General features: G+C 37.4%; 7 protein-coding genes across 11 annotated transcripts; 5 read left to right on the top strand and 2 right to left on the bottom strand.

Moving 5' to 3' along the window:
- Positions 1–3: 3 nt before the first annotated feature.
- Positions 4–11,044, bottom strand: LOC106657489 (protein FAM8A1). Of its 5 annotated transcripts, none has more exons than XM_014379031.2 (6): positions 10,929–11,044; positions 1,543–1,712; positions 1,313–1,471; positions 1,048–1,168; positions 833–965; positions 4–759 (listed from the first exon to the last, which is right to left on the bottom strand). In XM_014379031.2, the coding sequence occupies exons 2-6, from the start codon at positions 1,694–1,696 to the stop codon at positions 319–321; spliced, it is 1,008 nt and encodes a 335-aa protein (XP_014234517.1). In that variant the 5' UTR covers positions 1,697–1,712; positions 10,929–11,044; the 3' UTR covers positions 4–318. The 5 variants fall into 5 exon arrangements, with proteins under 5 accessions (XP_014234517.1, XP_014234516.1, XP_014234515.1 ...); XM_014379030.2 differs by lacking the exon at positions 10,929–11,044 and adding an exon at positions 2,824–2,918; XM_014379029.1 differs by lacking the exon at positions 10,929–11,044 and adding an exon at positions 2,703–2,791.
- On the top strand, positions 2,860–4,759 carry LOC106657420. The gene is made up of 4 exons (XM_014378952.2): positions 2,860–2,952; positions 3,121–3,400; positions 3,468–3,676; positions 3,751–4,759. Exons 2-4 carry the CDS (start codon positions 3,125–3,127, stop codon positions 4,673–4,675), a joined length of 1,410 nt encoding a protein of 469 aa, XP_014234438.1. The 5' UTR covers positions 2,860–2,952; positions 3,121–3,124; the 3' UTR covers positions 4,676–4,759.
- Positions 4,705–7,516, bottom strand: LOC106657487. Its single transcript, XM_014379025.2, has 8 exons — positions 6,935–7,516; positions 6,226–6,711; positions 5,951–6,156; positions 5,807–5,880; positions 5,594–5,705; positions 5,461–5,523; positions 5,251–5,399; positions 4,705–5,161 (listed from the first exon to the last, which is right to left on the bottom strand). Exons 1-8 carry the CDS (start codon positions 7,035–7,037, stop codon positions 5,029–5,031), a joined length of 1,326 nt encoding a protein of 441 aa, XP_014234511.1. The 5' UTR covers positions 7,038–7,516; the 3' UTR covers positions 4,705–5,028.
- LOC106657482 lies at positions 8,111–10,525 on the top strand. The gene is made up of 2 exons (XM_014379020.2): positions 8,111–9,359; positions 9,440–10,525. Exons 1-2 carry the CDS (start codon positions 8,303–8,305, stop codon positions 10,273–10,275), a joined length of 1,893 nt encoding a protein of 630 aa, XP_014234506.1. The 5' UTR covers positions 8,111–8,302; the 3' UTR covers positions 10,276–10,525.
- A 331-nt stretch (positions 11,045–11,375) lies between the features above and the next one.
- Positions 11,376–16,758, top strand: LOC106657480 (nuclear valosin-containing protein-like). The gene is made up of 11 exons (XM_014379017.2): positions 11,376–11,880; positions 12,081–12,284; positions 12,374–12,631; positions 12,709–13,197; positions 13,274–13,761; positions 13,844–14,004; positions 14,075–15,120; positions 15,187–15,354; positions 15,428–15,754; positions 15,837–16,052; positions 16,183–16,758. Exons 1-11 carry the CDS (start codon positions 11,842–11,844, stop codon positions 16,297–16,299), a joined length of 3,513 nt encoding a protein of 1,170 aa, XP_014234503.1. The 5' UTR covers positions 11,376–11,841; the 3' UTR covers positions 16,300–16,758.
- Positions 16,759–18,453: 1,695 nt separating this feature from the next.
- LOC106657484 (carboxypeptidase B-like) lies at positions 18,454–21,720 on the top strand. Its single transcript, XM_014379024.2, has 9 exons — positions 18,454–18,858; positions 19,081–19,291; positions 19,614–19,962; positions 20,087–20,404; positions 20,503–20,593; positions 20,668–20,813; positions 20,908–20,964; positions 21,040–21,124; positions 21,198–21,720. Exons 2-9 carry the CDS (start codon positions 19,170–19,172, stop codon positions 21,392–21,394), a joined length of 1,365 nt encoding a protein of 454 aa, XP_014234510.1. The 5' UTR covers positions 18,454–18,858; positions 19,081–19,169; the 3' UTR covers positions 21,395–21,720.
- A 188-nt stretch (positions 21,721–21,908) lies between these two features.
- On the top strand, positions 21,909–23,938 carry LOC106657421 (carboxypeptidase B-like). The gene is made up of 8 exons (XM_014378953.2): positions 21,909–22,168; positions 22,240–22,552; positions 22,616–22,921; positions 22,999–23,089; positions 23,154–23,299; positions 23,363–23,419; positions 23,483–23,567; positions 23,643–23,938. Exons 1-8 carry the CDS (start codon positions 22,092–22,094, stop codon positions 23,852–23,854), a joined length of 1,287 nt encoding a protein of 428 aa, XP_014234439.1. The 5' UTR covers positions 21,909–22,091; the 3' UTR covers positions 23,855–23,938.
- Positions 23,939–24,814: the final 876 nt, after the last annotated feature.

Raw genomic sequence — 24,814 nt, 5'->3', positions numbered from 1 at the left:
TAATTATATTAAGAAATATTTTATTTTTCTAGAAAAATAATCGTGATTTTCAATTATTATGAATTAGTTATTGTTTACATAGATGTAAATGATATCCAACTCTCCATGTTTTATCAATTCACAATACTTATACACAGCAAGTAAAGCACCAAAATGACTATAAATATGGTAAAATAGGCTTTTTGTCAGAAAAAATCATACACTTAGGCTTAAATTCTCTTTTTCAAAAGTATTACCTTTTTTCTGTTGCATTCAAAGATATTGAATTGAATTAAGTTTTACAATCTATTTACATCGACCCTTGAGCAAAAAAATTAATTAATCTTGATGCACTCTTACATTATTATCATAAAAGTTTGCATTGTTATTGTTATTGAAGTTTTGGTTGTTGTTGTTGTTGTTGTTGTTGTTGTTATTGTTATTTACATTTTGGTTGGGAACATTGTTATTCCCATTTCTATGAGGATCTTCAACAACAATAGTATTACAAATCAAATCATAAAAAGTTCGATTAAATTTGAAAAAGCACATAGCAAATGATATAGGAAGGAAAAAGGCTAAAACCAAATTTTTTAAAATAGATCTTCCTAATGCTGGTAGCAAACCCAAATCGTTTCCAGGAACTACTAATACCAGTTCGTCTTCTGGACGACCAATCTGTGTAATATTTTGGCATGAAACTACTTTAATCTTCATCAAAGATTTCCCTGGCGTTGCACCACCAATATGACCATTTCTTCCGTGTTGCAACCACGATGCCTGAAGTAATAAAATATAAATTTCATTTTACTCAGATCTCAAACAATAAATCATGTAAAATTTAAATACATACCTCGAATATGCACACAAACACTCTATGAATTAGTTCTATAATTGTTAAACCTGATGTTAAATCTAGAGCCATTTTGTAATCAACTACTCTGAGGTTGGTTTGAAGCATTTCTGTATAGTATCGTTTGAAGTCACTAAAAAAATATATCATACTTAATAAGCACCTTTAATTTTAAATAAAAGTGAATTTTAATATTATTTTAAATGCATACTTACATAAAATCAAATAAATCCACAGCAATAAAGGTCAAAGACAACTTCAAAACAAACAATAGTATAGAATCAATTAATTCAGCAACAAATCTTTTCCATATAGGAGGAATTTTGTATGTGACACCTAAAAAAAAAAAAAGAAAAATATTATAAATAAATGTATAAACACTTCAAATAATACCCAGGTGTAATTATCATTTGGTTTGTCATTTTATAGAGTAAAAATAAAATTGACAGTGATTGATATAAACAATGATAAAAATTGTACCTGTCAAATTTCCTGCTGGTACTTCTGCTGTTCTGGCCTCATTTGTTCGTCTTTGGTGAAATCTTTCATCTTGTCTTTCTTGATTATTGGCATTTGTATTTGTATTTGTACTTTCTGTTGATATCCTTATATTTGAAGGTGCTAAATTTGGCATAGAACCTTTAAGTACAATTAAATGATATAGTATTTCAAGTAGCAACTTATTTTGCTTAATTAGAGGTAAAGCTTACCATTAATGACTTGACTAGCTTGCAACTCTATGAAGGGACCAGAATAAATTAATGCTTGTGAAGCATACACTTTGTCGATCCATGCTTGCAGTTTTTTAAAATACTCTGTTCGAGCTAATTTTGCATAATTGACTTCTTCTTGATTTTCAACCATTTTTATTAAATTATGCCTGAAAAACAACGTAAAAAATTAATAGTGTTTTATGATTTCATGTATAAAGGTACAGTATTGTAATAAAGATGAGTTTTAATTTTTAGTACCAAGATGTTTAAACTTCACTAGTAAAACTCTCAAAATTATCATTGATTCACGATTAGTTTTCACCTTCAATTTTAATTTCTTATTTTATTGTAAAATGTTTACATATAGGTAGCAGACTTCTCGGGTAACGTGAAACCGCGATTACATTGAATGTCTACCAATCTTTTTTATAATCATGGAATCAATAATTTTTATGAAACCATTTTCTGTTATGGTAATCCACTATTTACTTGGATGATAATTGTACTTCGGACTACGATATGTAAAAGTGATGAAATGGCAGTCAACAATCCAACCGCGTATGTTATCATATTTTCACGCATACAAGCGCAGTCTTGGGTGTATACTGGATACTGTCAAAGTATGTAAACATGTACGCAGTAATCTGCAGGCGTCTGCTGCAACTAAAGTAGTAAACACGAACGTTGACTACAGTTCCCAGAATCAGAACTTTTAACTGCTCATCTAAATTTTACTAATTGCATTTTAATGTCCAAAAATTTTAATTCCGAGTGAATTAAAATTTTAATTACAAATTATTCTATAACGAAAAATCGGTTTAGTTTAGAGCTGAACAGCTGTAAGCCTATATTTCAATTCAAAATTATACAATAAAATTTGAAAAAAAATTACATATTCATTATTTGCGAGCGATGACAATTAACAGAATGAAATTGCATCAATTTTATTGATACTCAATTGTTTAACACAGTACAGTACCCAGCTTAACTCATTTTGCAAATCAAACCGAATTAGATCGAAAATGATAAAAATATCAAAATTGAGTAATTCATCAATTAATTCAATGAAAATAATAATTGAAATTTGAAAAATTAAGTTATATTCATTCAATCTTTTTATGCGTTTACTTAATTATAACCTCCAATCGTTGAATTACCTTGAAACTGCTCATAACTATCTAAACACACTATGCAGCAGGACGGTATTGCGTCAACTTATTATCTTCTCAGCCCGTTCTTTAATTAAAATAAAGTATCAATGAATGCGTAAAATCTTACTTCACATTTAATAATATTGTCTGCTAAACTTAAGGCCGTGAACTAACGTGCGTACAAAAGTATTGTCTTATTTGCGTTCAATCGATCACAACTATACAGCACCAAATGACGTGTTGCTGTTTCATAGGAGTAAGTAGTCTAATTTCTCCTACTTTTTGGTGCATTTTACGATATGAGACTAGTGCATTTTGCGATATGAGTTAGAATAAAATATGATCCGAAAAAATTTTACATTGTTTGTTTTTTTTTCAATAAAGGATATTCAATAAAAATTTTTAACAGTCGATTTTTTTGCAGCAAGATGTTAGCAAATAAAAATGAAAATGAAGAAACTGTCAAAATAATATGTCCAAGCATCAACGAGTTAACTAAAATCAGCGTTGAAGTACGTTGCAGTAAATGTGATTCCGTTTTTTCTAATGAATCTTGTTATCGTTTTCATGATCTCAAAGTTCATCAACAAAAAAACATTGAAAAAGTTATAAAACAAAATGTGAAATTTCACTGTCCCATAGAAAATTGCATATATGCCATTGGAAATCAAAAACACTTCACTTTATTCAAATACGTGAAACAGGTAAATATATTTTATTGATATAAAATGCTGCATATGCTAACTTTTATCATTTAAATTGTTTTTTCAGCATTATTTGAAGGTTCATGCCGATAAAAATTTTGTATGTAGATGTTGCTCAAAAGGTTTTTCTACTAAGGCTGCCAGAGAAGCTCATGTTAAAATTTGTGGCCAATATTTCATTTGCAATTGCAAGAAAAATTTCAATAGCTATGAAGCTCTTTTGACTCATGCCAAAAGAAATTCGCATAAATTTGATGATAAATACAGATTAAAAAAGTAGAGTTTAAATTATTAATCTTGTTCATAAAATTAATGTTGATTCTAAAGTTTCGTTTTTATTTTTGTTTCAGAAATAAAAATGGTATAAAAAATGTTTGCCAGCAAAAAAGTGCAGTAATCAAGTTGATTCCTATTTTACCTAAGCCTACTTGTGATGTTGGAACACAAATAAATGAGGACATGTTTGAGAAAAAGTCAAATTCAAGGAAAATTCTAAAGAAACAAATTTGTAGACAAACTCAGACAACTGAAGCTTCAAAAGACAAACAACAAAAAAAGTCTGCTGAAACTCAAACGCTGAAATCAGTTCCTCGTGTGATTAGGGTCAAACAAGTTGAAAAACGAAAAAATTCCAATGCCAATGAAAAACAAAATAATAAGATTGCTGAAATCAAAAGTGACCTCAATTTTCTAGATACTTTAAATAGTATTTTACTTGATAGTCCTTTGGCTATGAAGCACAATATCATCTTGGAAGATGCTTGGGAGGAAAAAAGTAATTCTGGAACGCAAACTAGTCCTATTAAAACAGTATTTGAGGATATTGATAATGATAAAACCAAAAACTGTAATTTTAATAAGTTAACAAAGTCTGATCCAATGTTAACAGAGCAAGCTTACAATGACAGATTTAACAGCATAGAAACACAAACGGAAAAGGAACCTTATCAATTAGTCTTTGAATCTGATCCTATGAGTTCCAATATTGAAACACAAACAACTGATAATTACACAGAAACAGAAGAACAACTCCACATATATAGTAACATATGTACACAAACTTGCAATGAAATTTTACCCTCAGACTTAGGTCTTTCAGATATCCAAACTCAAACTGCATGGAGTCATTTAGATGATACAACTGTATCCACAGAAACACAAACGAAAGCATTTAAATGCCTCTCAGGTTGTGACTCTAGTTCATGGTTCACTACTCCAACACAACACATGGAAACTCAAACTGAATTTTATCAAATTTTCAAAGAATTGGACTAAAAATGGATGTTGTAATTATTTGTACAAAATTTAAAAGATAAGAATGTATATATTTCAAGTTTTGTAAATACCCTTGGTTAATAAATGTTTATAGTATACAATTTATAAAACAATTTTTTATTCACGTGACATTCTAAATATATTTTTTGTAAATTAAGAATTTTTTCAATCGAAGTTCACTTTTTTAAGAACATCCTAAATCATAATCACCACATTTTATGTAAAAACTTTCTATTAAGGAAAAATTACACTATACTTTTTCCTTTCCAAAAACGAATTCAAGCACTTTATAAACACAGTATTTATGTCTAAATAAACTAAATAAAAAAATATTTTATCTTCAATGTCTCGCTTCATAACGCTGGCCCCGCTGCGTTGTCTTCATCAAAGTCCGGTAAAAAATCTTTGGTTCGATCCTCTATTCTATCTCCATTTTCCAAAGTTGATGCTAGTACTCTCAAGTTATTTACACCTGACATCAACTGCCTAGATTGACAATTTTTAAAGTAAATTTTTTAGTAAGGCCGTTTTAAATTATTTCCATTATTCTTTATCAGTCTGATTAATTTCAATACCTTAATGATACTTCAGCATTACTTGCTGCATTCCGTAAATCATTTGCTAATCTGCGCATCCTAAAATCTGAGTTTCCTAAACCATTGCTATCCACTCCTATTGCTTCTCTCAAATCTCTATTTTCTGTTCTTAGCATCATATTTTCAATCTAAACAAAATTTGGTTTTAAAACAATGTTTTGAAAATTAAAATTTATGTAATATACTTACAGATAAAGAGTCCAATTCCTTTTTTAATGATGCTACTGTTGACTCTGCATTTACAGCTCTTTTCTGAAATAAGAAATATAATTCAACATTATACATTTTCACCTTATTATAAATTATTGTTAGGGTACCGTACCGTACTGCGTTTCAAGTTATCTTCTATTTGTTGCATGGTTTTTTCTAAATTTGCACTTTCTGTATTTACTGATTGTCGTCTTGTTATTAGTTCAGCTTCTAATGAATCTATTCTGTAAAATCAAATGTTTAATGAAAATAAATTATTTTACAATAAAATTAATAATAGATTTCCTTTTCTGTAAGCATTCAATAGTAATTGTAAAAATAGTACCTAAGGGAGCGCTCATGAGATTGCCTTCTTGCCATTTGTAACTCATTTCTCAATCTTTCATTTTCCAAAGTCAGCTGTTATAAAATTAATACATTAAAGTAGAGTGTAATAAAATGGCACATTTAAATTAAATGATAGATTTACCCAATGATTCATAGAATCATTTGAGCCAGAAAAATCTGGTCTATCTGATGATGGGGTTCCTCTATTACGAACAGATGTATCACTGAGAAAATCAGGTAACAATTTTGTAGAATTTGATATTGCTTCTGGCAGTGTATTGTTCACAGATACATCAGCATGAGAATTGGATTCTGAACTTCTCGATATTTGTAAATCGAATGGGAAGCCTTTTTAAAACAAATTATTCATATAAGTATTTGTTTTTATTACTTATTCATATGATTAAAAAATATTACCTAAGGATTCGGGTACATCAGCTGCTTCTCCATCAACAACTTCAAGTTTAGGCAAATCCAAGGAATTTGCATGTGGAACAATTACTTGATTTTGATTCAAATTTTCTGTCAAATCAAATAATCTCTCCGCTGAATCATCTAAACTTCTCTTCCATTGGTCATTGTGATATCTATTGGGTCTTTTTCCAACACTATTTAAAGCAAAGTCTGGTAAATTATCAACTTCTACACTTGCAACACCAGGAGAATTTTGATCTCCCAGATAACACTGTTCAATCACTAAATGGTCTTGTACAAAATCAGGTAATTCTGTGGGGTTTCTTGTGTATTTTCCAGTTTCATGACAAGAAACTGGTTCAGGAGCCCATGATTGTGGTTCATAAACCTTAGGTCGAGCTCCTGCATACTGATGATTCGTTTGACTTTCATTTTTTAAAAATTGTTTAAGGCTGAACAAACCCTCCTCCCTTTTTGCTGCAGTTTTTGCTAAAAAATAAAATTGTTAATTATTTTGATGTATTTATAACTTGCCTTCTTTCAATGTGAGATATTAATTAGATAAAAATTGGCAGACGAGCCAATGACTCATTCGCCACGGATCTATTTTTGACGTACGCAATCGATAGAGAACAAATAAAAAAATTGAAAAGAAAAAACTAAAGGCAAACAAGAAAGGGGAAACGACGATGATTTAACGCATGAGACTAACCTTTACGTCGAGGTTTTGCGCCGTTGTTGGTCCGCCAATCCTCTCGTGATTTTCTGCTATCAGCCTCGTCACCCGATGAACCCGACGACGACGAGGGTGACATGCTACGCTAGCACCCTTACGTATACACAGAAAACAAGCAGCAACAACAGCAACAACAAAAAGTCAAAGGTCTCGCGAAATAACACAAAGCTCCTCCTCCGCCTTCGCCTCCTCCGTTCCTTACCCCCGTAATTATTGTTTTGTATTATAAACACGACGATGCGGATATTGTTGTTTATTCGCGACGAACGCGAGGCGCGGATGACTCGCCAGACGATACTGTTGATTGTTCTTGAGGACTGTCCTGCACGGCGACTGCTGCACCTCGGCGACTCAGCCGACGATGATTACTTGACATTTGCGGTCTTTTTGAAAAGGGGAAAAAAAAAGTAAACAGTGCGCTTGAGTTGTGTTTCTATAATACGACTTTCTGCTCGCTCTCTGTCTCTGATGGCAGCCTGCCTGCCTGCCAGCTTGCGTCTGTTGCTGCTGCTTATGCGCGATATTACATGCTACATAACATAGGTGTTGGGATTGTGTATATGGGAAGAAAACATGAACGCTTTGAAAGGTTCTCTCTTATCTCCTTGCGTTGCGCTCTGTCGTTCGTTCGTGTGTGTGTGTGTGTGTGTGCGTATGTAATAGGTATATGTAATACCTTTTATGTGTGAGTGTGCGTATATGTGTATAGGCATGTATAAGTATACAAATTGTCTGTAGATGCGTTGTTGCATGCACTAACTCCGTATCGGCATGCGAGTGATTAGGGCTTTTGTTCTAAATAATAATAGCCGCAGCTTGGGTGCGCGAACCGTAAAATGTTATCGAGTTACGCCTGTTTGACGTTTGAACGTCGATCGTCGAAAATATTATTTTAACGATCCATGTCGAAAATCCTTAGTTTAATTCAAGCTCATTCAATATTTGATATAATATTGTAATGGACTTTGGTCAATTTTAACATCAACAGTTATGTAGCTCGAAATCGGAGCTCGAGCAAACTCCGAAAACACCGATTTTCCATCTCTTATTGGAATCATTAGCAATAAATAACGAAGCGCGCGACGGAACAATAATATTGACTCGTATCGAATCAACCGCCAATAACGTTAATTTTCAGCAATGTTGACATACTCTCTCTCTCTCGAACGCACAAAATCACGGAACGGCTTCTCATTAGCTTCGACGCTCTCATCGAAGTTGCTTTTGTCGTCGAAAGCAAAAAAACGTCGCACAGTTTTTATTTTATTAAACTTTTTTTTTTTTTCTAAATTCGTGACGCAAAAAATTTTAAGTAATTCAGTTATTTAAATCAAAAAGGAAAAGATGGCCAACAGAATGAACGAGTCGTCGTTGAGATTAAAACGCGAAGCGTTTTACCGCGAGATAGCCGCGAGAGTTATGCGCTCTAGGAGCTGCAAGCGCGGCCTGGGCCAGGCGTTGGCCGCCATCGAGAAGATAGTGCCGGGCAGCGAGGAGGTGCTCTGGTTCTCGCGTCGAGCCCTGCGCGGCCAGGACACGCGGGTGCTGCGACTGCTGCTCGAGCTCGGCCTGGGCAGCTGCCACGACGACGACGACCACCACCGCCACCGGAACGACGCAACGACGATCGCACTACGCAACAACGGTCGCAAACGCAAACGCGACGGCACGATCGTGAGGGATTCGGAGCGAGGAGCCGAGCAAGACAGAAATCCGGCGGACCGCTACGGGCTGACGTACTTCCACGCGGCCTGCATGAGCGGCCACGTGGCCAGCGTCGAGAGCTTCATCGAGTCCGGCCGGGTCGATCTGGACCAGCGCGTCGTCACGAAGCACCCGAGCATGCCCAGCACGGCGCTGCACATGGCCGTGAAGTACGGCAGGCTGGAGGTGGCGAGGCTGCTGCTGGGGGCCGGCGCCGATCCCCGCGCGCTCGATCGCCGAGGCCGATCGGCCCTGCACAGAATCTGCGAGGACGGCGTCACCCGTAGCCTCGTGGATCGGCCCAAGAGGAAATTCGTGCACGATCACGAGCCGGCCCTCGAGATCGTCAAGCTGCTACTCGATCACGGCCCGGACGAAATCGATCGAGAGGACGATCGCGGCGCGACGCCGCTGCAGTACGCCGTCGCCTCGCTGCAGTTCGAGCTGGTGGAGGAGCTGCTGGCGCGCGGCGCCAAGGTCAAAGACGTGGTCTTCGAAGGTGGCTACTTCGATCTCGCCCGTCCTCGTCCGTCGCTGAGAACAACCGAAAATCTGATCGGTATCGTCGAGACACTGATGGGCTACGGATACGAGATGAGCAGCGAGAGCGAGTTGAAAGTCATGCACTTTTTGATGGACGTCAACATGCACGAATACGATCCGGAGGTTGATCAAGCCCAGCTCGTCTTGGAGTACGGTGAGTTCGCGCGCTGTTGCAATCGAACAATCGTCAATTTTTACGAATCGATATTCAATGAACGAATTACGATCTAACAGGATCGGAACAGAAAATCGGCGATTTAATCGATCAATTCGAGAGTGACTTCAAGAACACCCCAATCCTCAAAAATATGTCCACCTACAGTAAGCTTAGGAAAAAGTCGCACGAGATGATGGCGATTCAGCGCCACCTCGAGGTCCTCCACGTCGGTGGAATGTATAAGAGCGCCAACATCCGGAGGCTCGTGGACGCCTTCAAGGAGGCCTGCGACTGCTATCGCGGCTACTTCGCCGTCGAAAATTTCCACTGGCGATTCGGCGAGTCCGACGCCGAGACGACGTTGCTGCGATCGCAACTGTCGACCGCGTTAACGAACGAGAACACGAACGATGGGAAACAAGGAGGCAACGATCGTATTCAGAACCGCATCACATACGAAGACGATGATGAGAGCGTCGAGGACGATGCGGTTTCCGAACACAACGAGCACAGCCACGAGGACGACTGGGAGATGGAAGCACCGGACGTCTTCAACAGATTCGCCGAGGAAACCAAGAGAGCCGGCGAGATCGCGATCGGACGGTCGGGCACGACCATTCTGGACGTTTGCCGAGCCGTGCCGGAGGAGAGATATAATCTGCTACTTACCGCAACGAAATGGCCCGTCATCGACGAGGAACTGAGAAACAAAGAGTTCAGCTTGGTCGGTGGCGTTCTGGAGGGCATCGTGGACAAAACTCTGGTGCGGGAGTACGCGGCGGTCGTGGCCTCGAAGTATTTCAGCTCTCTGTTGGCGGTCAACATGCCGTACTACTGTCGTCGAAAGATAATCGGCCACCTGTCGAACGAGGATTTGTTGAACTTGTGCACAGCTGCTGTGCGATCGGGTTGAACGCCTCGTTTCATACTCTATATTTTTTAATACTTATAGAAGGACCCTTGTGATTACATTTAAAAATTGCGATTATTGTGTAGCAATATTTGCAATCTTGATTTCAATGTGACGGTAATGTGCTCATTATATGTAAATAATACATAACTGTATTTAACAGTTACTTAAAAAATTTCTATTATTGATTAAGTAGATGTAACGTAACATTTGACATGAAGATTTTATAATAATAAGAAAAAAACATGTTTGACGACTATATTCCTTACGTTTCATTTATTTATCTAATCTCACCATAGAAGTTCAAGAAATCAAAAGGTGCGGCAGCACTTGACAGGCATAACAAATGTAAGCGGACAGGACAATTTCAATTTTGGGCATGAATTAGCTTTTTTCATCCATAAATTATGCGATCCTGTATAAAAACTCGGCAGTAACTACTTTTTTTTTCGAATAAAATTTATGCGAAAAAATTGTGCTCAATGCATTAGATAAAAAGTATTAAAATCACAGGACAAAATCTCGAATTTTCCTCATGACGTTAAAAAAAAATTCGGTTTTGTCCTCGTATTGTACGTTGACGCTAGTTAAAAGCGACAACTTAATGAGTAAAAATAAATAATCAAAATTTTACAAAGAAAAGTAAATATACCTACCTCCGATTGGTGATCCAGCTCTCTCACCAACTCCGAATTTTATCAAAGAACCATTCCATTAATTCCACATTTATCTTGAAAATAGTAAAGTTTACTTGATTCGACGAAATAAATGATGGGAAATTTTTTATTAAAAATTAACTACTAATTTTTTTCAAGATTAGTCAATAAATTTCAAAGCACAAAGAACTAAGGTCGTCCCTTGCGAGGAATATAAAACGTTCGCGTTTCAAAACAAAAGAATAACATCGCAGTTGATTGACAGTTGACACTCGTGCGTCTTTCTTGTACGATCTATCTCTTTGTGGCGAATGCATTATGGAGTATTTGCGCAGCAATAATAAAAAAATGACCGGCACGACAACTATGCGAACAAAAGCCGGCATGAATCAACAAACATGGTTGCGCGCGCACTATCCACAAATACAGTCTCACATATTATCGCTGTAAAAGTATAAACCCTATAGAAATTGCACTCCGCAGTTGTCTGCTTGTATTAATTTTTTATCTAATCGGCACACATTGTTTTATCGTTGGCAGTAAAAATCGAAATTATTATTCAGTCAATTATAACATGCGAAGAATTCGAGCCTGCGCACAGACTTTGGTTTGGCATACATATACATCCCCAATCCCCATCAGCCAATTGGAATCGCCGAATGCGCCTGCCCTTCGTTCTACAGCCGGTAGCCGCACGAGAAGGTCACGTTACACCTAGCCATAGTAGCCGGCGCATTGCGAGCAGGCCATCGCAACTTTGTGTACACATTAGTTCTTTCAGTTATTGCATGTCCTTATCACGATACTTCTCGAGTATCGTCGCGGTATATCCGCTGTGAAACTTTACAAACGCATCGTGTGTAGATTAGAATATTTGTTTGTCGAGAGACCAAGAATTAGCAAGTAATTCAAAATGTCGAGCGAACAATTAATTATTTCCAGAGTCAAATCGGTGAGTAAATCTTGACGAGTTCTTTGTGTCTAATTCCTCGAACCAAGTGTTGTGCATTTACTGTTGCATTGAATATTTCTAACCTCGTTCTTTGTTTTCTATGCACTGTTATGCCTGCATAATATTCATAGTGTTGTGCATAAGAGTGTACAAAATAATGGTGTGTGCTCTTGGTTCACCCCTTTCTTTCTATTTTACAGTACTTGTACGAAAATCAAGAACTCTACATTGACATAACCGAGATGGCAGATACCCTTCAAAGAAAATACAGGGATTACAAAGGGAAAAAACGAGGTCCTTTCAGAGCACTGGTACGTCGTGCTTATGATGAAATAACGGAAAACTTGGCCAAAACTCAAAATTCACAAGACCCTTGGACTGATGACAATGAGATTGAAATTGAGGTATTATTCATATTTCCAATTAGAATATTATCTTATTTTCATTTTAATTAACTGCTTTATTTAAATCTTACCCATGTGTTGTGCCATAGTCGGACAACCAAGCTGATACAGTGCCGTCTGAATATTTACAATGCTACAAACGTAAAGGACCAGATCATCAAAATGGAAACTCAAGTGATAAAGAATTAATTGATATTAGCAGCGATGATGACCAAGACAAAAATACATCAACAGTAGTTAATAAATCTAGCGACATTCTGTCACAAGGTGCACAACCAGCAAAGAAAGCACGACTGTCCCCTAGTGTCAGCAATGCATCTTTAAATAACAGATTAAATGTACCATGGGTAATATGAAAAGAAATAATTTTTTATTTTATCTTTAAACTTTCAAAATTATTTGAAAAATGTCTCTATTATTATAGCCAGATATAACGATACATAAGACTACAAATGTGCCTCCAGTGAAATCAAATCAGTCAAATCAACTGAATCCCTGGCATCAGTCAAGTCAGTCAAGTCATGCAAGTCATGCAAGTCATTCAAGTCATTCAAATCAAGTGAATGAAGTAAATCAGTTTAATCAATTAAATCAGCAAAAACTTTCTAATAATTCATCCCAGTCACATCAGTCAGGAAAACTGAAAAAAAAGCTCAAAGATAAAGATACAGAAAGTACTATTCAAGATGTCATAATAAGTAAAAAGGAAAAACAAGCACCTGTTACTGTTCCTAAAGTTGATTTTTCAGATATTGGAGGTAACAGTAAAATTTTAGAAAATATTGTAAAATTAATGATACATGTGAAGCAACCAGAAACATATGCAAAGTTGAAAATAACTCCTCCTAGAGGGTGTCTATTACATGGTCCACCAGGTTGTGGCAAATCTTTATTAGTTAGTGCTATTGCTGGGGTAAATATAAATTTTAATTTTAATAATTTAATATAATGATTTAAATAGCATAATTAATTTTGCTTCATAATTTTAGGAATTTAATATACCATTATTAAAAGTAGCAGCACCTGAACTAATTAGAGGTATATCTGGAGAAAGTGAAACAAGAATTAGAGAATTATTTGAACAAGCAGCTAGTATTGCACCATGTATTCTATTTTTTGATGAAATTGATGCAATTGCTCCTCAACGTGCAGTAGCTCAACGAGCAATGGAAAGCAGAATAGTTACCCAATTACAGATTTGTATGGATAATCTTAGTCCAAGAGTTCTAGTTTTTGGAGCAACTAATCGTCTTGATGCTATCGATCCAGCTTTAAGAAGATCTGGTCGGTTTGATAAAGAAATATCCTTAGGTATTCCAAATAAAGAAGCAAGAGAAGCTATTCTAAAAATTCACACATCTGGCGTTAAAATTTCACCAAAAGTTAGTTTAAAAACACTTGCTTTATTAACTCCGGGATTTGTTGGAGCTGATCTAGTAGCTTTTATCAGAGAAGCTGCTGTAAATTGTGTTTATAGGTAAACATTTATTTTTCAGTATCTTAATTTTCTTAAAAAAGATACAAATTCCAATAAATTTTATTCTATTTTTTTTCTTTAGAATGTTTTACGATTTAAAAAGACAACAAAATAAAGATGTACCTAGACCTACTCCAATGCAAGTTGAAAAAGATTCAGATATAGATATTGCTGATGTTATTATTGATGATGATATCATTGTAGAACCAGCTACTTCTAGTTCATCATCAACTCACAAAGCAGGTTCGTTTTATAAGTTTTTTTCATATTTTTTTTATTTTTGAGTTTGACTGAATAATGAAATTTCGTACAGATAAATTAACTGCAAGCTCTTCAGAACAATCAAAAATTAGCAATGACTCTGAACAGTTGAATGTATCTTTAAAATCTGTTGAAGAACTGTCACCAAAACCAACCCCTGGTACTTCTGCAGTAGAAATGGAATCTACTGCAACTGAATCAACTCCAAATACTTCTTCAGCAGACAATAAACCTATGGAAGTTACTAGTATTTCTGCTTCAGAAACCAAAGCTATAGAAACTCTTAACACTCCTGATGTGGAAACTAAATCTGCCGAAGCTTCAACCACTTCTGCTGCAGAAATCAAGTCCACAGAAACTTCTAAACCTTCTGAAGAAGAAATCAAAACTACTGAAGATCCTTGTTCATCTGTTGCAGAAGCTAAATCATCAGAAGGTGGAATTTCTGTAGCAAAAACTACAATTACTGATGTTCCTAGTACCTCTGCAGCAGAAATTGAATCAGCAGAAGTTGCTAGTACTTCTGCAGCAGAAATTAAAAAAAAAGAAGTTACTAATACTTCTGCAGCAGAAACTAAAAAAACAGAAATTGCTAGTACTTCTGAGATTGAAACGAAATCAACAGAAGGAGCTATTACTTCTGTAGATGAAAATAAATCAACAGAAGTAGCTAGTACTTCTGCAGCTGAAACCATAGATATTGAAGCTCCAAGTACTTCTAATGCGGTAATTAAATCAACAGAAGTTGCTGAAACTCAGTTAACGGAAATTGCTGAAACACAATATGAAACTGCTAACGAAATAGAATCCAATACAATGATCAATGAAGTTGAAATGCGATCTCCTATTGAAGAACCTCCCTTAAAAATTGAATCCCCCAATAAATTTAAAGATATTTTATCTTGGTTACGTAATGATTCATTACTCACACCTGAGCAGCTTGAATTACTAACTATTGAAGAACAAGATTTTGAATTAGCTTTAAAAGATGTACAGCCCTCAGCTAAGAGGGAAGGTTTTGCCACTGTACCAGATGTAACATGGGATGATATAGGTTCCCTGCAACATATCCGTGAAGACTTACAAATGGCAATATTGGTAAATATTGAATTAAATTCAAGTTTTTTTCTTTTTCAGAATAATGTTGAAAATTTCTGATTTTAGGCACCAGTTAAATTGTCTGATGATTTTGATAATCTTGGATTAGAAGCTTCAACTGGAGTTTTATTATGTGGTCCTCCTGGTTGTGGAAAAACTTTGTTAGCAAAAGCTATTGCCAATGAAGCTGGCATCAATTTCATATCAGTAAAGGGACCTGAACTACTCAATATGGTATGTAAAAACCAAAAATAATAAATTATAAGGTTCCAAATATGATCATTACAAAAATAATATCTATGTTCAGTACGTTGGGGAGAGCGAAAGAGCCGTTAGACAATGTTTTCTAAGAGCTCGAAATTCGGCACCTTGTGTCATATTTTTTGACGAACTCGATGCTTTGTGTCCTAAACGTTCCGAAGGTGACAACTCGGCTTCATCTCGTGTAGTTAATCAGTTACTAACTGAAATGGATGGCGTCGAAGGTCGTAAGAACGTCTTTATATTGGCAGCCAGTAACAGACCAGATATAATTGATCCAGCTGTTCTTCGTCCTGGTAGACTTGGTAAAATTTTATACGTTGGTCTTCCTAATCCTAACGATCGAGTAGACATACTTACTGCATTGACAAAAGTAAGTTAAAAATCCACAAATGATATGAGTTAATGATTATTCACCCATACTTTATCGTTAATTATTTTTTTATTTTTTTTAGAATGGAACAAAACCAAAACTTGCTGCCGATGTAGATCTCAAAGCTTTAGCTGAGCGCTGTGCTGGTTACACAGGTGCTGATTTAGCGGCATTTGTTCATGAAGCTGGCGTTGAGAAAGTGCGCGAAATCATGCGAGGTGCTTTTGGACCAACTGAAGTCTGTGCTAGGCACTTTGAAGCTGCATTTGCTAAAATTAAACCTTCTGTGACAGAAAAGGTAAGATAATGACACGATTTAACTTAAAATTAAGTTTATATACAACAATGAATACTTTCATGAAACTGAAGTAATAAGTGTTAATAATTATGACATTTGCTTCATCATATTGTTTTTTTTTTTATTACAGGATATTAAACACTATGAAAAGTTACGATTACGTTATGCAGCTAAAACAACAGACACAACAGATGTACAGATGAAATTAGAAATACCAGAAGCAGAGATGGAAGCAATGGAAACATAAATATTTTCCATGATGAAGAGTTCAAAATTAATAAAATTTTGATCATAGATCTACCCAAAGTTAGTATTGACTTATGCCGTTCTACTCTTGACGAGAAATTTTTGATTCGTTATATTTTTTTATTTCTTTTGATTAATGGGTTTTATATCCTGTGAATGAAAAGTGATCTGTGTTAGATTAAGTTAAATTTGCAATAAATCTTTCATGTTTATCAACTCAAATACTTAAAGTTTGCTATAACTTAATTTCAAGGTATTTCAGTTGTAAGTACAATTACCTTTTAAGTTCATCTTAGCAATTTATTCAATTAATGCTATATTATATTATTTAATGTAAAGCCTCTTTTCTGATAAAAATTGTGAGAAATTCAATGTAATTTCAATACATTCTAAAAACACTGTACTCATGAATTCAGAACGTTACGGAAAAAGGTAATAAAATTGTTAAAACGACCATAAACAAATTAATTTTTACTTTTTATTGAAATCAAATACCCTGGATTACGAGTTGCATCTCTCGTAAATCGATTGAAATGCGACCAAGAGCCAAAAACTACGCATAAAATAAAATATTCGTCGATTAAACCACAACTTCGACTAGTAAATCATACTTTTAGCAATTGGTTTACATCGTATGAGCTTTGTTTTACGCAGTTAGAAAATTGTCAGAATTTAAGAGATCTTCGATGCATTTCTTAACGAATTCGTTCTGCTGATTAAATTACATGATGACGATAATAGCCGTTGGCGTCTCCTATCGTGAAAATCTTAGCTCGTGCATCGTAGAAAGTCAAATTTATTAAGAAATTGTAGTTTCATCGTGAATAATAAACCGTAGTAGAATAGTTCATACATCAAGATTACACTTTTATTTTTCAATTCAATTTGTTGATTTATCCATGTGAATAAACGTGGTAGGCAGTGGTTACTCGAGGTCGTACAAGCATAAATCTACGGAAGTTTGACACTTGTCGATACCGAGTCCGTTTTATAAATCGAGTCATTAAAACAAGAGTCAAATTGTGCGACGATTAAAGCCATGAATAAAAATTTGACCTAAATAAAAAGGAAAATAGAAGCGAACACGAACTAGAATAGTTATCGTGTATTGTGGTGTACGTATGGAAATCTGTAAATTCATCGTGATGAATAGTTCTCGTCACGGTCGATGATCGTGTATTTACAGCTATTGTTCAATATAAATATTGCGCGCTCGTTGCATGTGTAATGCGTGTGTCGCCTGTTACCGCTATATACGTAAGCACACATCCAGCAAATTGACTCTCGTGTCAACGTTTCGTTCGTAAAATTTACAAAGAAAAATAAATTTTTAATAATTTTTTTTTCCTACCGTGGCGTAACGATCTCAAAAAATGGTGCGATCATCTCGCGCGAGATTGCTCATCCTTCGAAAAACAAACATTGGAATCGATTTGACTCCGAATAAAAATTGACGTAATTGCAAATGAGCTTGGGTTTTTCAAGGAAAAAAAATCATAACATAAAAGATGAATAGAAAGTGTTTAGCTTTAAAAGGTAATAAGCGTACCCAGGTATATAACAAGTGTCTCCGAGACTAAAAAAAGACATCCGCAAAGACATTAAGTGCAATTAGTATGTATATGAACAGTATTAAAGAAGAAAAAAAGTGGACTCTCGAAGCTCGAGAGAGCGCGATAAAAATACAGTTTCGTCCACTTCGAGCTCTCTCTCTCTTTTTCTTACCGTCGAACGAGCCTCGCGTGGATGTGTCTTTTTTAAATAGTCGCTACATGTATTATAGATAACGAAGCAAGTAGTACGGCGCGCACAGTGTCAAGGACGCGCTCTTATAAAATAAAGCCCCGAAAGAGAGCAAGAAAGAAGGAAGGAAAGAGCGACTCGACTGTCCGTGTCTGTGTGTGTGTGTCACTTTTTTATATCTGTATATTATCATGCACACAGTGAGAGAGAGAGAGAGAGACAGTTTAGAGGTGGTACACGCGCCTGCTTCGGGGAGCTCTCCCGACGATGACGTTGGACGCGCCGATGAAAGAGAGAGAGAGAGAGAGAAAAAGAACAGCAGCGAGTGTGAGAAGAGATGCGGTTCTTTCCGCGTGTCCGCACCGCGCGTATATGCGAGGCACCCGCAGCTACCAAGCGCCGCGCTTCTCATTCATGTTTTTCGCGAGCTCCGTAACGCATCTCTATCTCTCTCTCTCTCCGTGTCAATAAACGATACGCGACTCACTGCTGCCGTCGTGCGCGAATTTTGGTTGATCGACTTTCGATTCGATGCACGAGTGCCAAAAAAATAAATAAAATAAAAAATAAAAAAAGGTAAATCGGCGTCGGTGCCCTGAGAGGTACGAGCAAATACACACACAGACAAGTACATGCACAGGTGGACATGCAGCTAATTTAATGGAAGTGCGTTTGCGTGTGCACGTCGTCCTCGTGAGCAAGAGAGCATGAACTGGGCCAAGCGAGACAACAGCGAGTCCAGCAGGTGCATCGTCTTTTGACGCGCCTATCCTCGTCGTCGACGATTTCTCAGCATCTCCAAAGTTTCTACGCATACGTACGTAATTATAATTATATTGTTATTCATCGATTATTTATTTACTGTTTGTATGCAGCAAGACCAACGCATTGAAATTTTTTATTGCATGAGCTGTCTCGATCTCGTGCCGCACACACACACTCTCTCTCTCTCATTACTTTCTTGTGCAACATTGCAAGTTAAAATGAGCAGCTCGATACAATGCAAAGTTCGTATTTCAAATTCTCTTTTATTTTTCAGCTCTTTGTTTTTCTCGCCTCCCTTTTTCGTGAACTCGAGAAATTTCGTAACCGAAAAACGGCTCTCGATCAAAGAAAAAAATAAAAATCATGAGGACTCAAGCCACGCTCCGTTTCGCGCTCGTCTTCGCTGCGACAGTGGCCAGCTTAGCAGTGAGCGAGGTCCTTGCCAATTATGACGATGACGCCGATTCTTTACCGTCGATTTATGGGTAAGTTTTATATCATATTATTATCGTGTACACAGGCAGGCACACATCCAATCGTTTGAATCGAAGCAGCCGCAACACAGCACGCATAAGCTCATGCGCGCGCTGTCAATTGATTATTCCTTGAAAACGCGTCGGCTCGCGTCGGCCAGCCGAGCTTTATAATAACATCGTTTGCGCTTGAACTTGAATCTCGATCAAAATCATGCGCCGCCGCCGCCGCCGCGAGTGCGATCGCGCTTGCACTGCAGCCACATCATCGTACACTTTGATATTATTATAATTTATCGATCGCATACGATCTACACGCACGTATTTATCACAGAATGCAGAGTCTGGCGTTGCGCTGCGACACGGAGTCGAAGCTGCGGCACGTGCTCGCCTACCGGGGCCAGCCGGGCTTCGATTTTCTGCGCGTGCCCCGATCGCCGCTGGAGAGCGTCGATCTGCTCGTCACGGCCGAGCGCGTGGCCGATTTCAAGGATCGGCTGCGCGCCAATGACATTGAATTCAGCGTCGAGCACGACGACGTCGCCAAGATCGTCGATCAATTGGCCCTGGAGCAGGAGCGCGCCGAGCCATGGACGATGATGCAGCAGCAGCCGCAGCAGCAGTCACATCCGCGTAGCCGTAGGGACGTTGGCCTCTTTCATAAATTTCCACGTTACGACGAGGTAAAACAATAGCGAGGCACTTGTCTATATAAAATGCGTACATGTACGATGGAGGCGCGCGTGGAAAATTATCGAGACCCTGTGCACTCATTGCTGCCGCTGCGTTTTTATTTCGCGCGCACAGATCGAGCTCTACCTGCGCCACTTGAAGGCCCTGCACAACGACACGATGGATCTCTTCAGCATCGGCAAGAGCTACGAGGGTCGCGACATCTGGGCCGTCAAGATAAGCAAGAGCATCTCCGCTCGGGCCCGCAAGCCCATCATGCTGATCGACGCGGGTATACACGCGCGCGAATGGATCGCCCCGACGACGGCCCTCTACGCCGTGCACCAGCTCGTCGACAAGCCCCACAACTCCTACATCTTCGACCAGATGGACGTCTACGTCATACCCGTGCTCAATCCCGACGGCTACGAGTTCACCCATTACAATCGAACGGTATAATAATAATAATAATAATCAATAATTGCGAGAAAAGCTCGGGGATTAGAACGATCGACTTTTTTAATACATCGATCGATTGTTCATTTATCTAGACCAGATTGTGGAGAAAGACGATGTCGGGCATGTCGAAGAAGATCTGCATGGGCGTCGATGCCAATCGAAACTTCGATTATCAATGGATGAGTGAGTACACCACGATTCAGATCAAATGTAACGATGCGCCATTGTTCCGTAACTCTGTGATGTTGTAAAAACAGGTGTCGGTGCGTCGCCTTACGCATGCAGCTCGCAGTACGCCGGTAGTCGACCATTTTCCGAGCCAGAGACCAGAGCCTTGAGAGACTTCATACTGTCCAGGAGAGGTCTCATTAAAGTTTACTTAACTTTGCACTCGTACGGCAATGTGAGTATAAATCTTGAACGATAATCCAATGGTCGGTTTCTCGAAATTTTCTTTTTGATTCGACAAGCTTATAATTTTTTTTCTTGCACTTTAGTACATGCTGTTTCCTTGGGGATTCACGAGCGAGCTCCCACCAAATGAGCCAGTTTTAGTAAGTTCAATTTTTACTCGCATCGAGCATTTAATTCAAAAAGTTGCGGCTTTAAATCAATATTTTTTTCTACAGAGATGCGCTGCCGAATTAGCCGAATCTGCCCTAGCGCGTGTTCGTGGCACGCGCTACAAAATCGGTAGCTCTACCAACGTCCTCTGTAAGTAAAATTGACGACAAATTTATTATTTAAAAACTCAATAACGAAAAATTCATTTCAACTTCCATCGCAGACGCAGCCGCGGGCGGAAGCGACGACTGGGCCATGGGCGTAGCCGGCGTCGATCTGGTCTACACGATCGAGCTGCCCGGCGGTTCCTACAAATTCACGCCGCCGACCAGCGAGATTTTGCCGGTGGGCCAGGAGACTTTCGAAGCCATCAAAGTTTTCGCGCGCTACGTCACGGGCGACATATGCCGCGGATTTTGAACAAACCCGTAGATTGTAATACGTCACATTGCTTATGATATAATTTAATTTTTTTTCCATTCATCTTCGTCATACTTGTACATAAGAGCTCAGAGAATTTCTCATCACTGTTATATATGTAACTATATAGAAGTACTAAAATAATATATTATTTTTGATCGCGAGATTTAATTAACAGATACATGAGTTGTGCATTTAAAAATGAAAATGATAATACGTAATTATAGATTTACGAAGTTGTATCGAAATACGACGATTAAGATGTTGCACGTTAAAGAGAGAAAAAAAAAGATGATCACAGAAATTAAATAAAAACTAATGAAAAAAAACTAATTAAAGCAACGATAAATTATACAACTAAAATCTTGGCAATTTCCCATGTGCACGATTAATAATACATTTTTTCCAACGTACTCATCTGCTAAAACCACTCGCAAGCTGACGGTTTTTATTTTTTCTTTTTCGTATCTACGAATATCATCACGACTTGGAACGGTTTTAAAGAAAAAATAATGTTTCACGCCGCTTATACTCTGTCAATAAAAAAAAACTTCGCTATCTTTAGATGCAAAGCACGCGCTGCGCTATGCGCTTGCTCATCGATTTCACGAAAACGAGTTTTTCTCAGTGAAATCGTACTTTTTTTTCTATTCAGCGACATTGGTCGCTCACATAGTGACATCAAGAAAAAAAAACCATGAATGTAATTATTGCGCTTTTGTTCGTGATAATTCGCATCAACGCTGCCGAAGAATACATACCACCAGTCGATGGGTTTGATCTTTTTTCTTCATTTTCCAAATAGTTTCGTTAATTCATGATGATTTTAATTTAAAAAAGTTCAGGATGCAAAAACTCTCGATAACTGTCGATACCGATAAAAAATTAAACTTGGTTCGGTCGTATCAAGACGAAGAGGGATTCGACTTTTTGCGAGTACCGGAAAAACCATCGAAAAATGGCGTCGTCGAATTATACGTAGCTGGGGACAAGGTGAACAAATTCAAAGGCACGTTGAAAAAGAATCACTTGACTTACAAAATCGACATCGAGAACGTGGCCGAGACGATAAAGAAGAGCAACGACGAAAATCACAAGCGTCATCGTCGGACGCGTCGTGATGTCCATAATTTCGAACATTTTCCAAAATACGATGAGGTATTTACGAAATTTTCCGAATACAGTGTTGACAATATTTAATTGAAATGTATGACCGCGCAGATCACAGCTTACTTGAAACAAATCCACAAAGAACATCCGAGTTTCACGAAGATAGAAAGGATCGGAGGTTCTTACGAGAATCGAGATATCTTTGCCATTAAATTTTCTAAACGAGACCGTAACGTTAAGAAACCGATTTTACTGATCGACGCTGGCATTCACGCCCGCGAGTGGATCTCCGTTACCACGGCTCTGTACGCGATCGATCAACTGACGAAACATCCCAATTTTTTGAACAATATGGACGTTTATGTGATTCCACTGCTCAATCCGGATGGTTACGAGTTTTCTCACGGCAGCGATAAGGTACAATAAAGTAGTGAGTTCGATATTATTTCCGACTTGGGGGTTTGAAATGACTCACGTTGAAATTACACAAATAGGCAAGAATGTGGAGAAAGAGTCGATCGGAAATCAAACGATGGGGTTGCACGGGTGTCGATCTCAATCGCAATTTTGGATTCCACTGGAACAGTACGTGCTAACGCTATTTCCTCTTTGATTCTTTGTTTATCACATCCGTTTTCTATAAGTATAGCCGTCGGTGCCTCAAAGGTTCCGTGCAGTCCTATCTACGCCGGTCCCCACGCATTTTCCGAACCGGAGAGTCGAGCACTCAGGGATTTTATGTTGCGTCTACGAGGACGAATCAAAGTCTACCTGAGCCTTCATTGTCCAGGAAATGTGAGCGTAAAGTTGAAGTTGTAAAATTTTTAGCGCCTACTTTTATAATATTTTTCGTTTTAGTTAATTTTGCATCCTTGGGGTTACACTTACGATGCTCCAAAAAATGCTCATGATTTGGTTAGTTATGCTGCGTTGATTTTTTAACGAGCTCGTCAGTGAAAATGCATCATTTTCTTACAGGTATGCCTCGGTCGCGAAGCTAACAATAAATTGGCCAAGGTACGAAAATCTTCGTATCAAGTCGGCTCTGCATCGAAAGTCGTCTGTAAGTTCTATAAATCTCATCTACAATAAAAACATCTTCTAAATTTTGTATAAACATTAATTGGTGGAACCGTAGATTTGAGTTCGGGTAGCAGTACCGATTGGGCAATGGGAGAGGGTGGCGTCGAGATGGCTTACACAATCGAATTGACGGAAAAAATGCACGGGTTCACGACGCCGACCAGTGAAATTGTTCCCGTAGGTAAGGAGTTTTTCGAAGCCTTGAAAGTTTTTTCGAGTCACGTTGTTGGAAAAGATGAATGTCATGAGGCTACAGAAGATATGTAAAAAGTAAAGCATGAAATTTACAAGAAAAAAGGAATAAAGATAATTTCATTACAAATGACAGAATAATGGATATTTTTTTAGAGACTCGAAGACATATTGTACTATCTGTAAGTATTTGAGTAAAGCTTTGACTTTGCTTATAATAAATGTAAGGTTCATGATAAAAAATATCGAGAATGATTTTATTATTATGATTCGTATTGTAAACATTTGATACATTAAACTTTATTATAAGAGTTATTATAAGAGTTTATTATTAGAGTAAAAGTAGCAATTAGGCTACATAGGATGTGGACAAATCAGAATGACATTACAGTTTCAGAATTCCATTTCTAATTTATAAAAAATTTTTTAATATCTTGTTTTTCTGTAATGAGATTTTAATAAACACAAGATATATAATGTAATTTCTTCAATGATATGTACGCAATAAAATTGTTCCGTTTCCTTGGTTTACATCAATAGTTCTGACATTTCATATCACAATTTGTAAATATTAGCAACACGGATATACGGACGACAACTGCTGTTATGTGCTGTGCTTAGGAACGCGCAAGTATGGCAATCCCTGAGGCAAGTAAGGCAGAGATATAATAATTTTAATTCTATGAAAAGATAATTGTACTATTTTAGTTACATGAAACGTTTTTAGCAATAATTTAATATTATTAAACACTACAGCGATGGCAAAAAATGTAATGGCGCTCTTTTATATTAGTGCACTGTGTAGAAATAAGATTAATCTTTGTTTACACGATCTCGTTTACTCCATTAGGAGGTGTCGTTTGTTCTAGATCACTTTCTTTTGTCCACTCGCACAAGCGAAACAGGTCTCCGTCGCTCATGTGCCCAGCAATCGTTCGGCAGACAGTATATGGAAGATTCAGTTTACAATGATCCGTCATGAACAGATCGGCGGCCAACAGTTCGAATTGTAGCCTCAACAGAACGTTGGAAATG

This window comes from Trichogramma pretiosum, unplaced genomic scaffold, assembly GCF_000599845.2.
Source record: "Trichogramma pretiosum strain Unisexual culture from Peru unplaced genomic scaffold, Tpre_2.0 scaffold119, whole genome shotgun sequence".
NCBI classification, from domain to species: Eukaryota; Metazoa; Arthropoda; class Insecta; order Hymenoptera; family Trichogrammatidae; genus Trichogramma; species Trichogramma pretiosum.
The sequence above is the reverse complement of the archived record's forward strand: the minus strand, read 5'-3'. Positions and strand labels throughout refer to the sequence as shown.

Bases quoted from the DNA above. Each gene is read 5' to 3' on its own strand.
- LOC106657480 (XM_014379017.2), top strand. From the start codon at position 11,842: ATGTCGAGCGAACAATTAATTATTTCCAGAGTCAAATCG. The intron at 12,632-12,708 runs GTAATATGAAAA...CTATTATTATAG, and splicing joins ACAGATTAAATGTACCATGG to CCAGATATAACGATACATAA. The intron at 13,762-13,843 runs GTAAACATTTAT...TTTTTTCTTTAG, and splicing joins GCTGTAAATTGTGTTTATAG to AATGTTTTACGATTTAAAAA.
- LOC106657421 (XM_014378953.2), top strand. From the start codon at position 22,092: ATGAATGTAATTATTGCGCTTTTGTTCGTGATAATTCGCATCAACGCT. The intron at 23,090-23,153 runs GTACGTGCTAAC...CTATAAGTATAG, and splicing joins TTTTGGATTCCACTGGAACA to CCGTCGGTGCCTCAAAGGTT. The intron at 23,300-23,362 runs GTGAGCGTAAAG...TTTTCGTTTTAG, and splicing joins GCCTTCATTGTCCAGGAAAT to TTAATTTTGCATCCTTGGGG.
- LOC106657482 (XM_014379020.2), top strand. From the start codon at position 8,303: ATGGCCAACAGAATGAACGAGTCGTCGTTGAGATTAAAACGCGAAGCG. The intron at 9,360-9,439 runs GTGAGTTCGCGC...ACGATCTAACAG, and splicing joins CCAGCTCGTCTTGGAGTACG to GATCGGAACAGAAAATCGGC.
- LOC106657484 (XM_014379024.2), top strand. From the start codon at position 19,170: ATGAGGACTCAAGCCACGCTCCGTTTCGCGCTCGTCTTCGCTGCGACA. The intron at 20,405-20,502 runs GTATAATAATAA...TCATTTATCTAG, and splicing joins TCACCCATTACAATCGAACG to ACCAGATTGTGGAGAAAGAC. The intron at 20,594-20,667 runs GTGAGTACACCA...TTGTAAAAACAG, and splicing joins CTTCGATTATCAATGGATGA to GTGTCGGTGCGTCGCCTTAC.
- LOC106657489 (XM_014379031.2), bottom strand. From the start codon at position 1,696: ATGGTTGAAAATCAAGAAGAAGTCAATTATGCAAAATTAGCTCGAACA. The intron at 1,169-1,312 runs GTACAATTTTTA...TTTTTTTTTTAG, and splicing joins ACCAGCAGGAAATTTGACAG to GTGTCACATACAAAATTCCT. The intron at 760-832 runs GTATGTATTTAA...TTATTACTTCAG, and splicing joins TGTTTGTGTGCATATTCGAG to GCATCGTGGTTGCAACACGG.
- LOC106657487 (XM_014379025.2), bottom strand. From the start codon at position 7,037: ATGTCACCCTCGTCGTCGTCGGGTTCATCGGGTGACGAGGCTGATAGC. The intron at 5,881-5,950 runs GTAAATCTATCA...ATTTTATAACAG, and splicing joins ATGATTCTATGAATCATTGG to CTGACTTTGGAAAATGAAAG. The intron at 5,400-5,460 runs GTAAGTATATTA...AATTTTGTTTAG, and splicing joins AGGAATTGGACTCTTTATCT to ATTGAAAATATGATGCTAAG.
- LOC106657420 (XM_014378952.2), top strand. From the start codon at position 3,125: ATGTTAGCAAATAAAAATGAAAATGAAGAAACTGTCAAAATAATATGT. The intron at 3,401-3,467 runs GTAAATATATTT...TTGTTTTTTCAG, and splicing joins TATTCAAATACGTGAAACAG to CATTATTTGAAGGTTCATGC. The intron at 3,677-3,750 runs GTAGAGTTTAAA...TTTTTGTTTCAG, and splicing joins GATAAATACAGATTAAAAAA to AAATAAAAATGGTATAAAAA.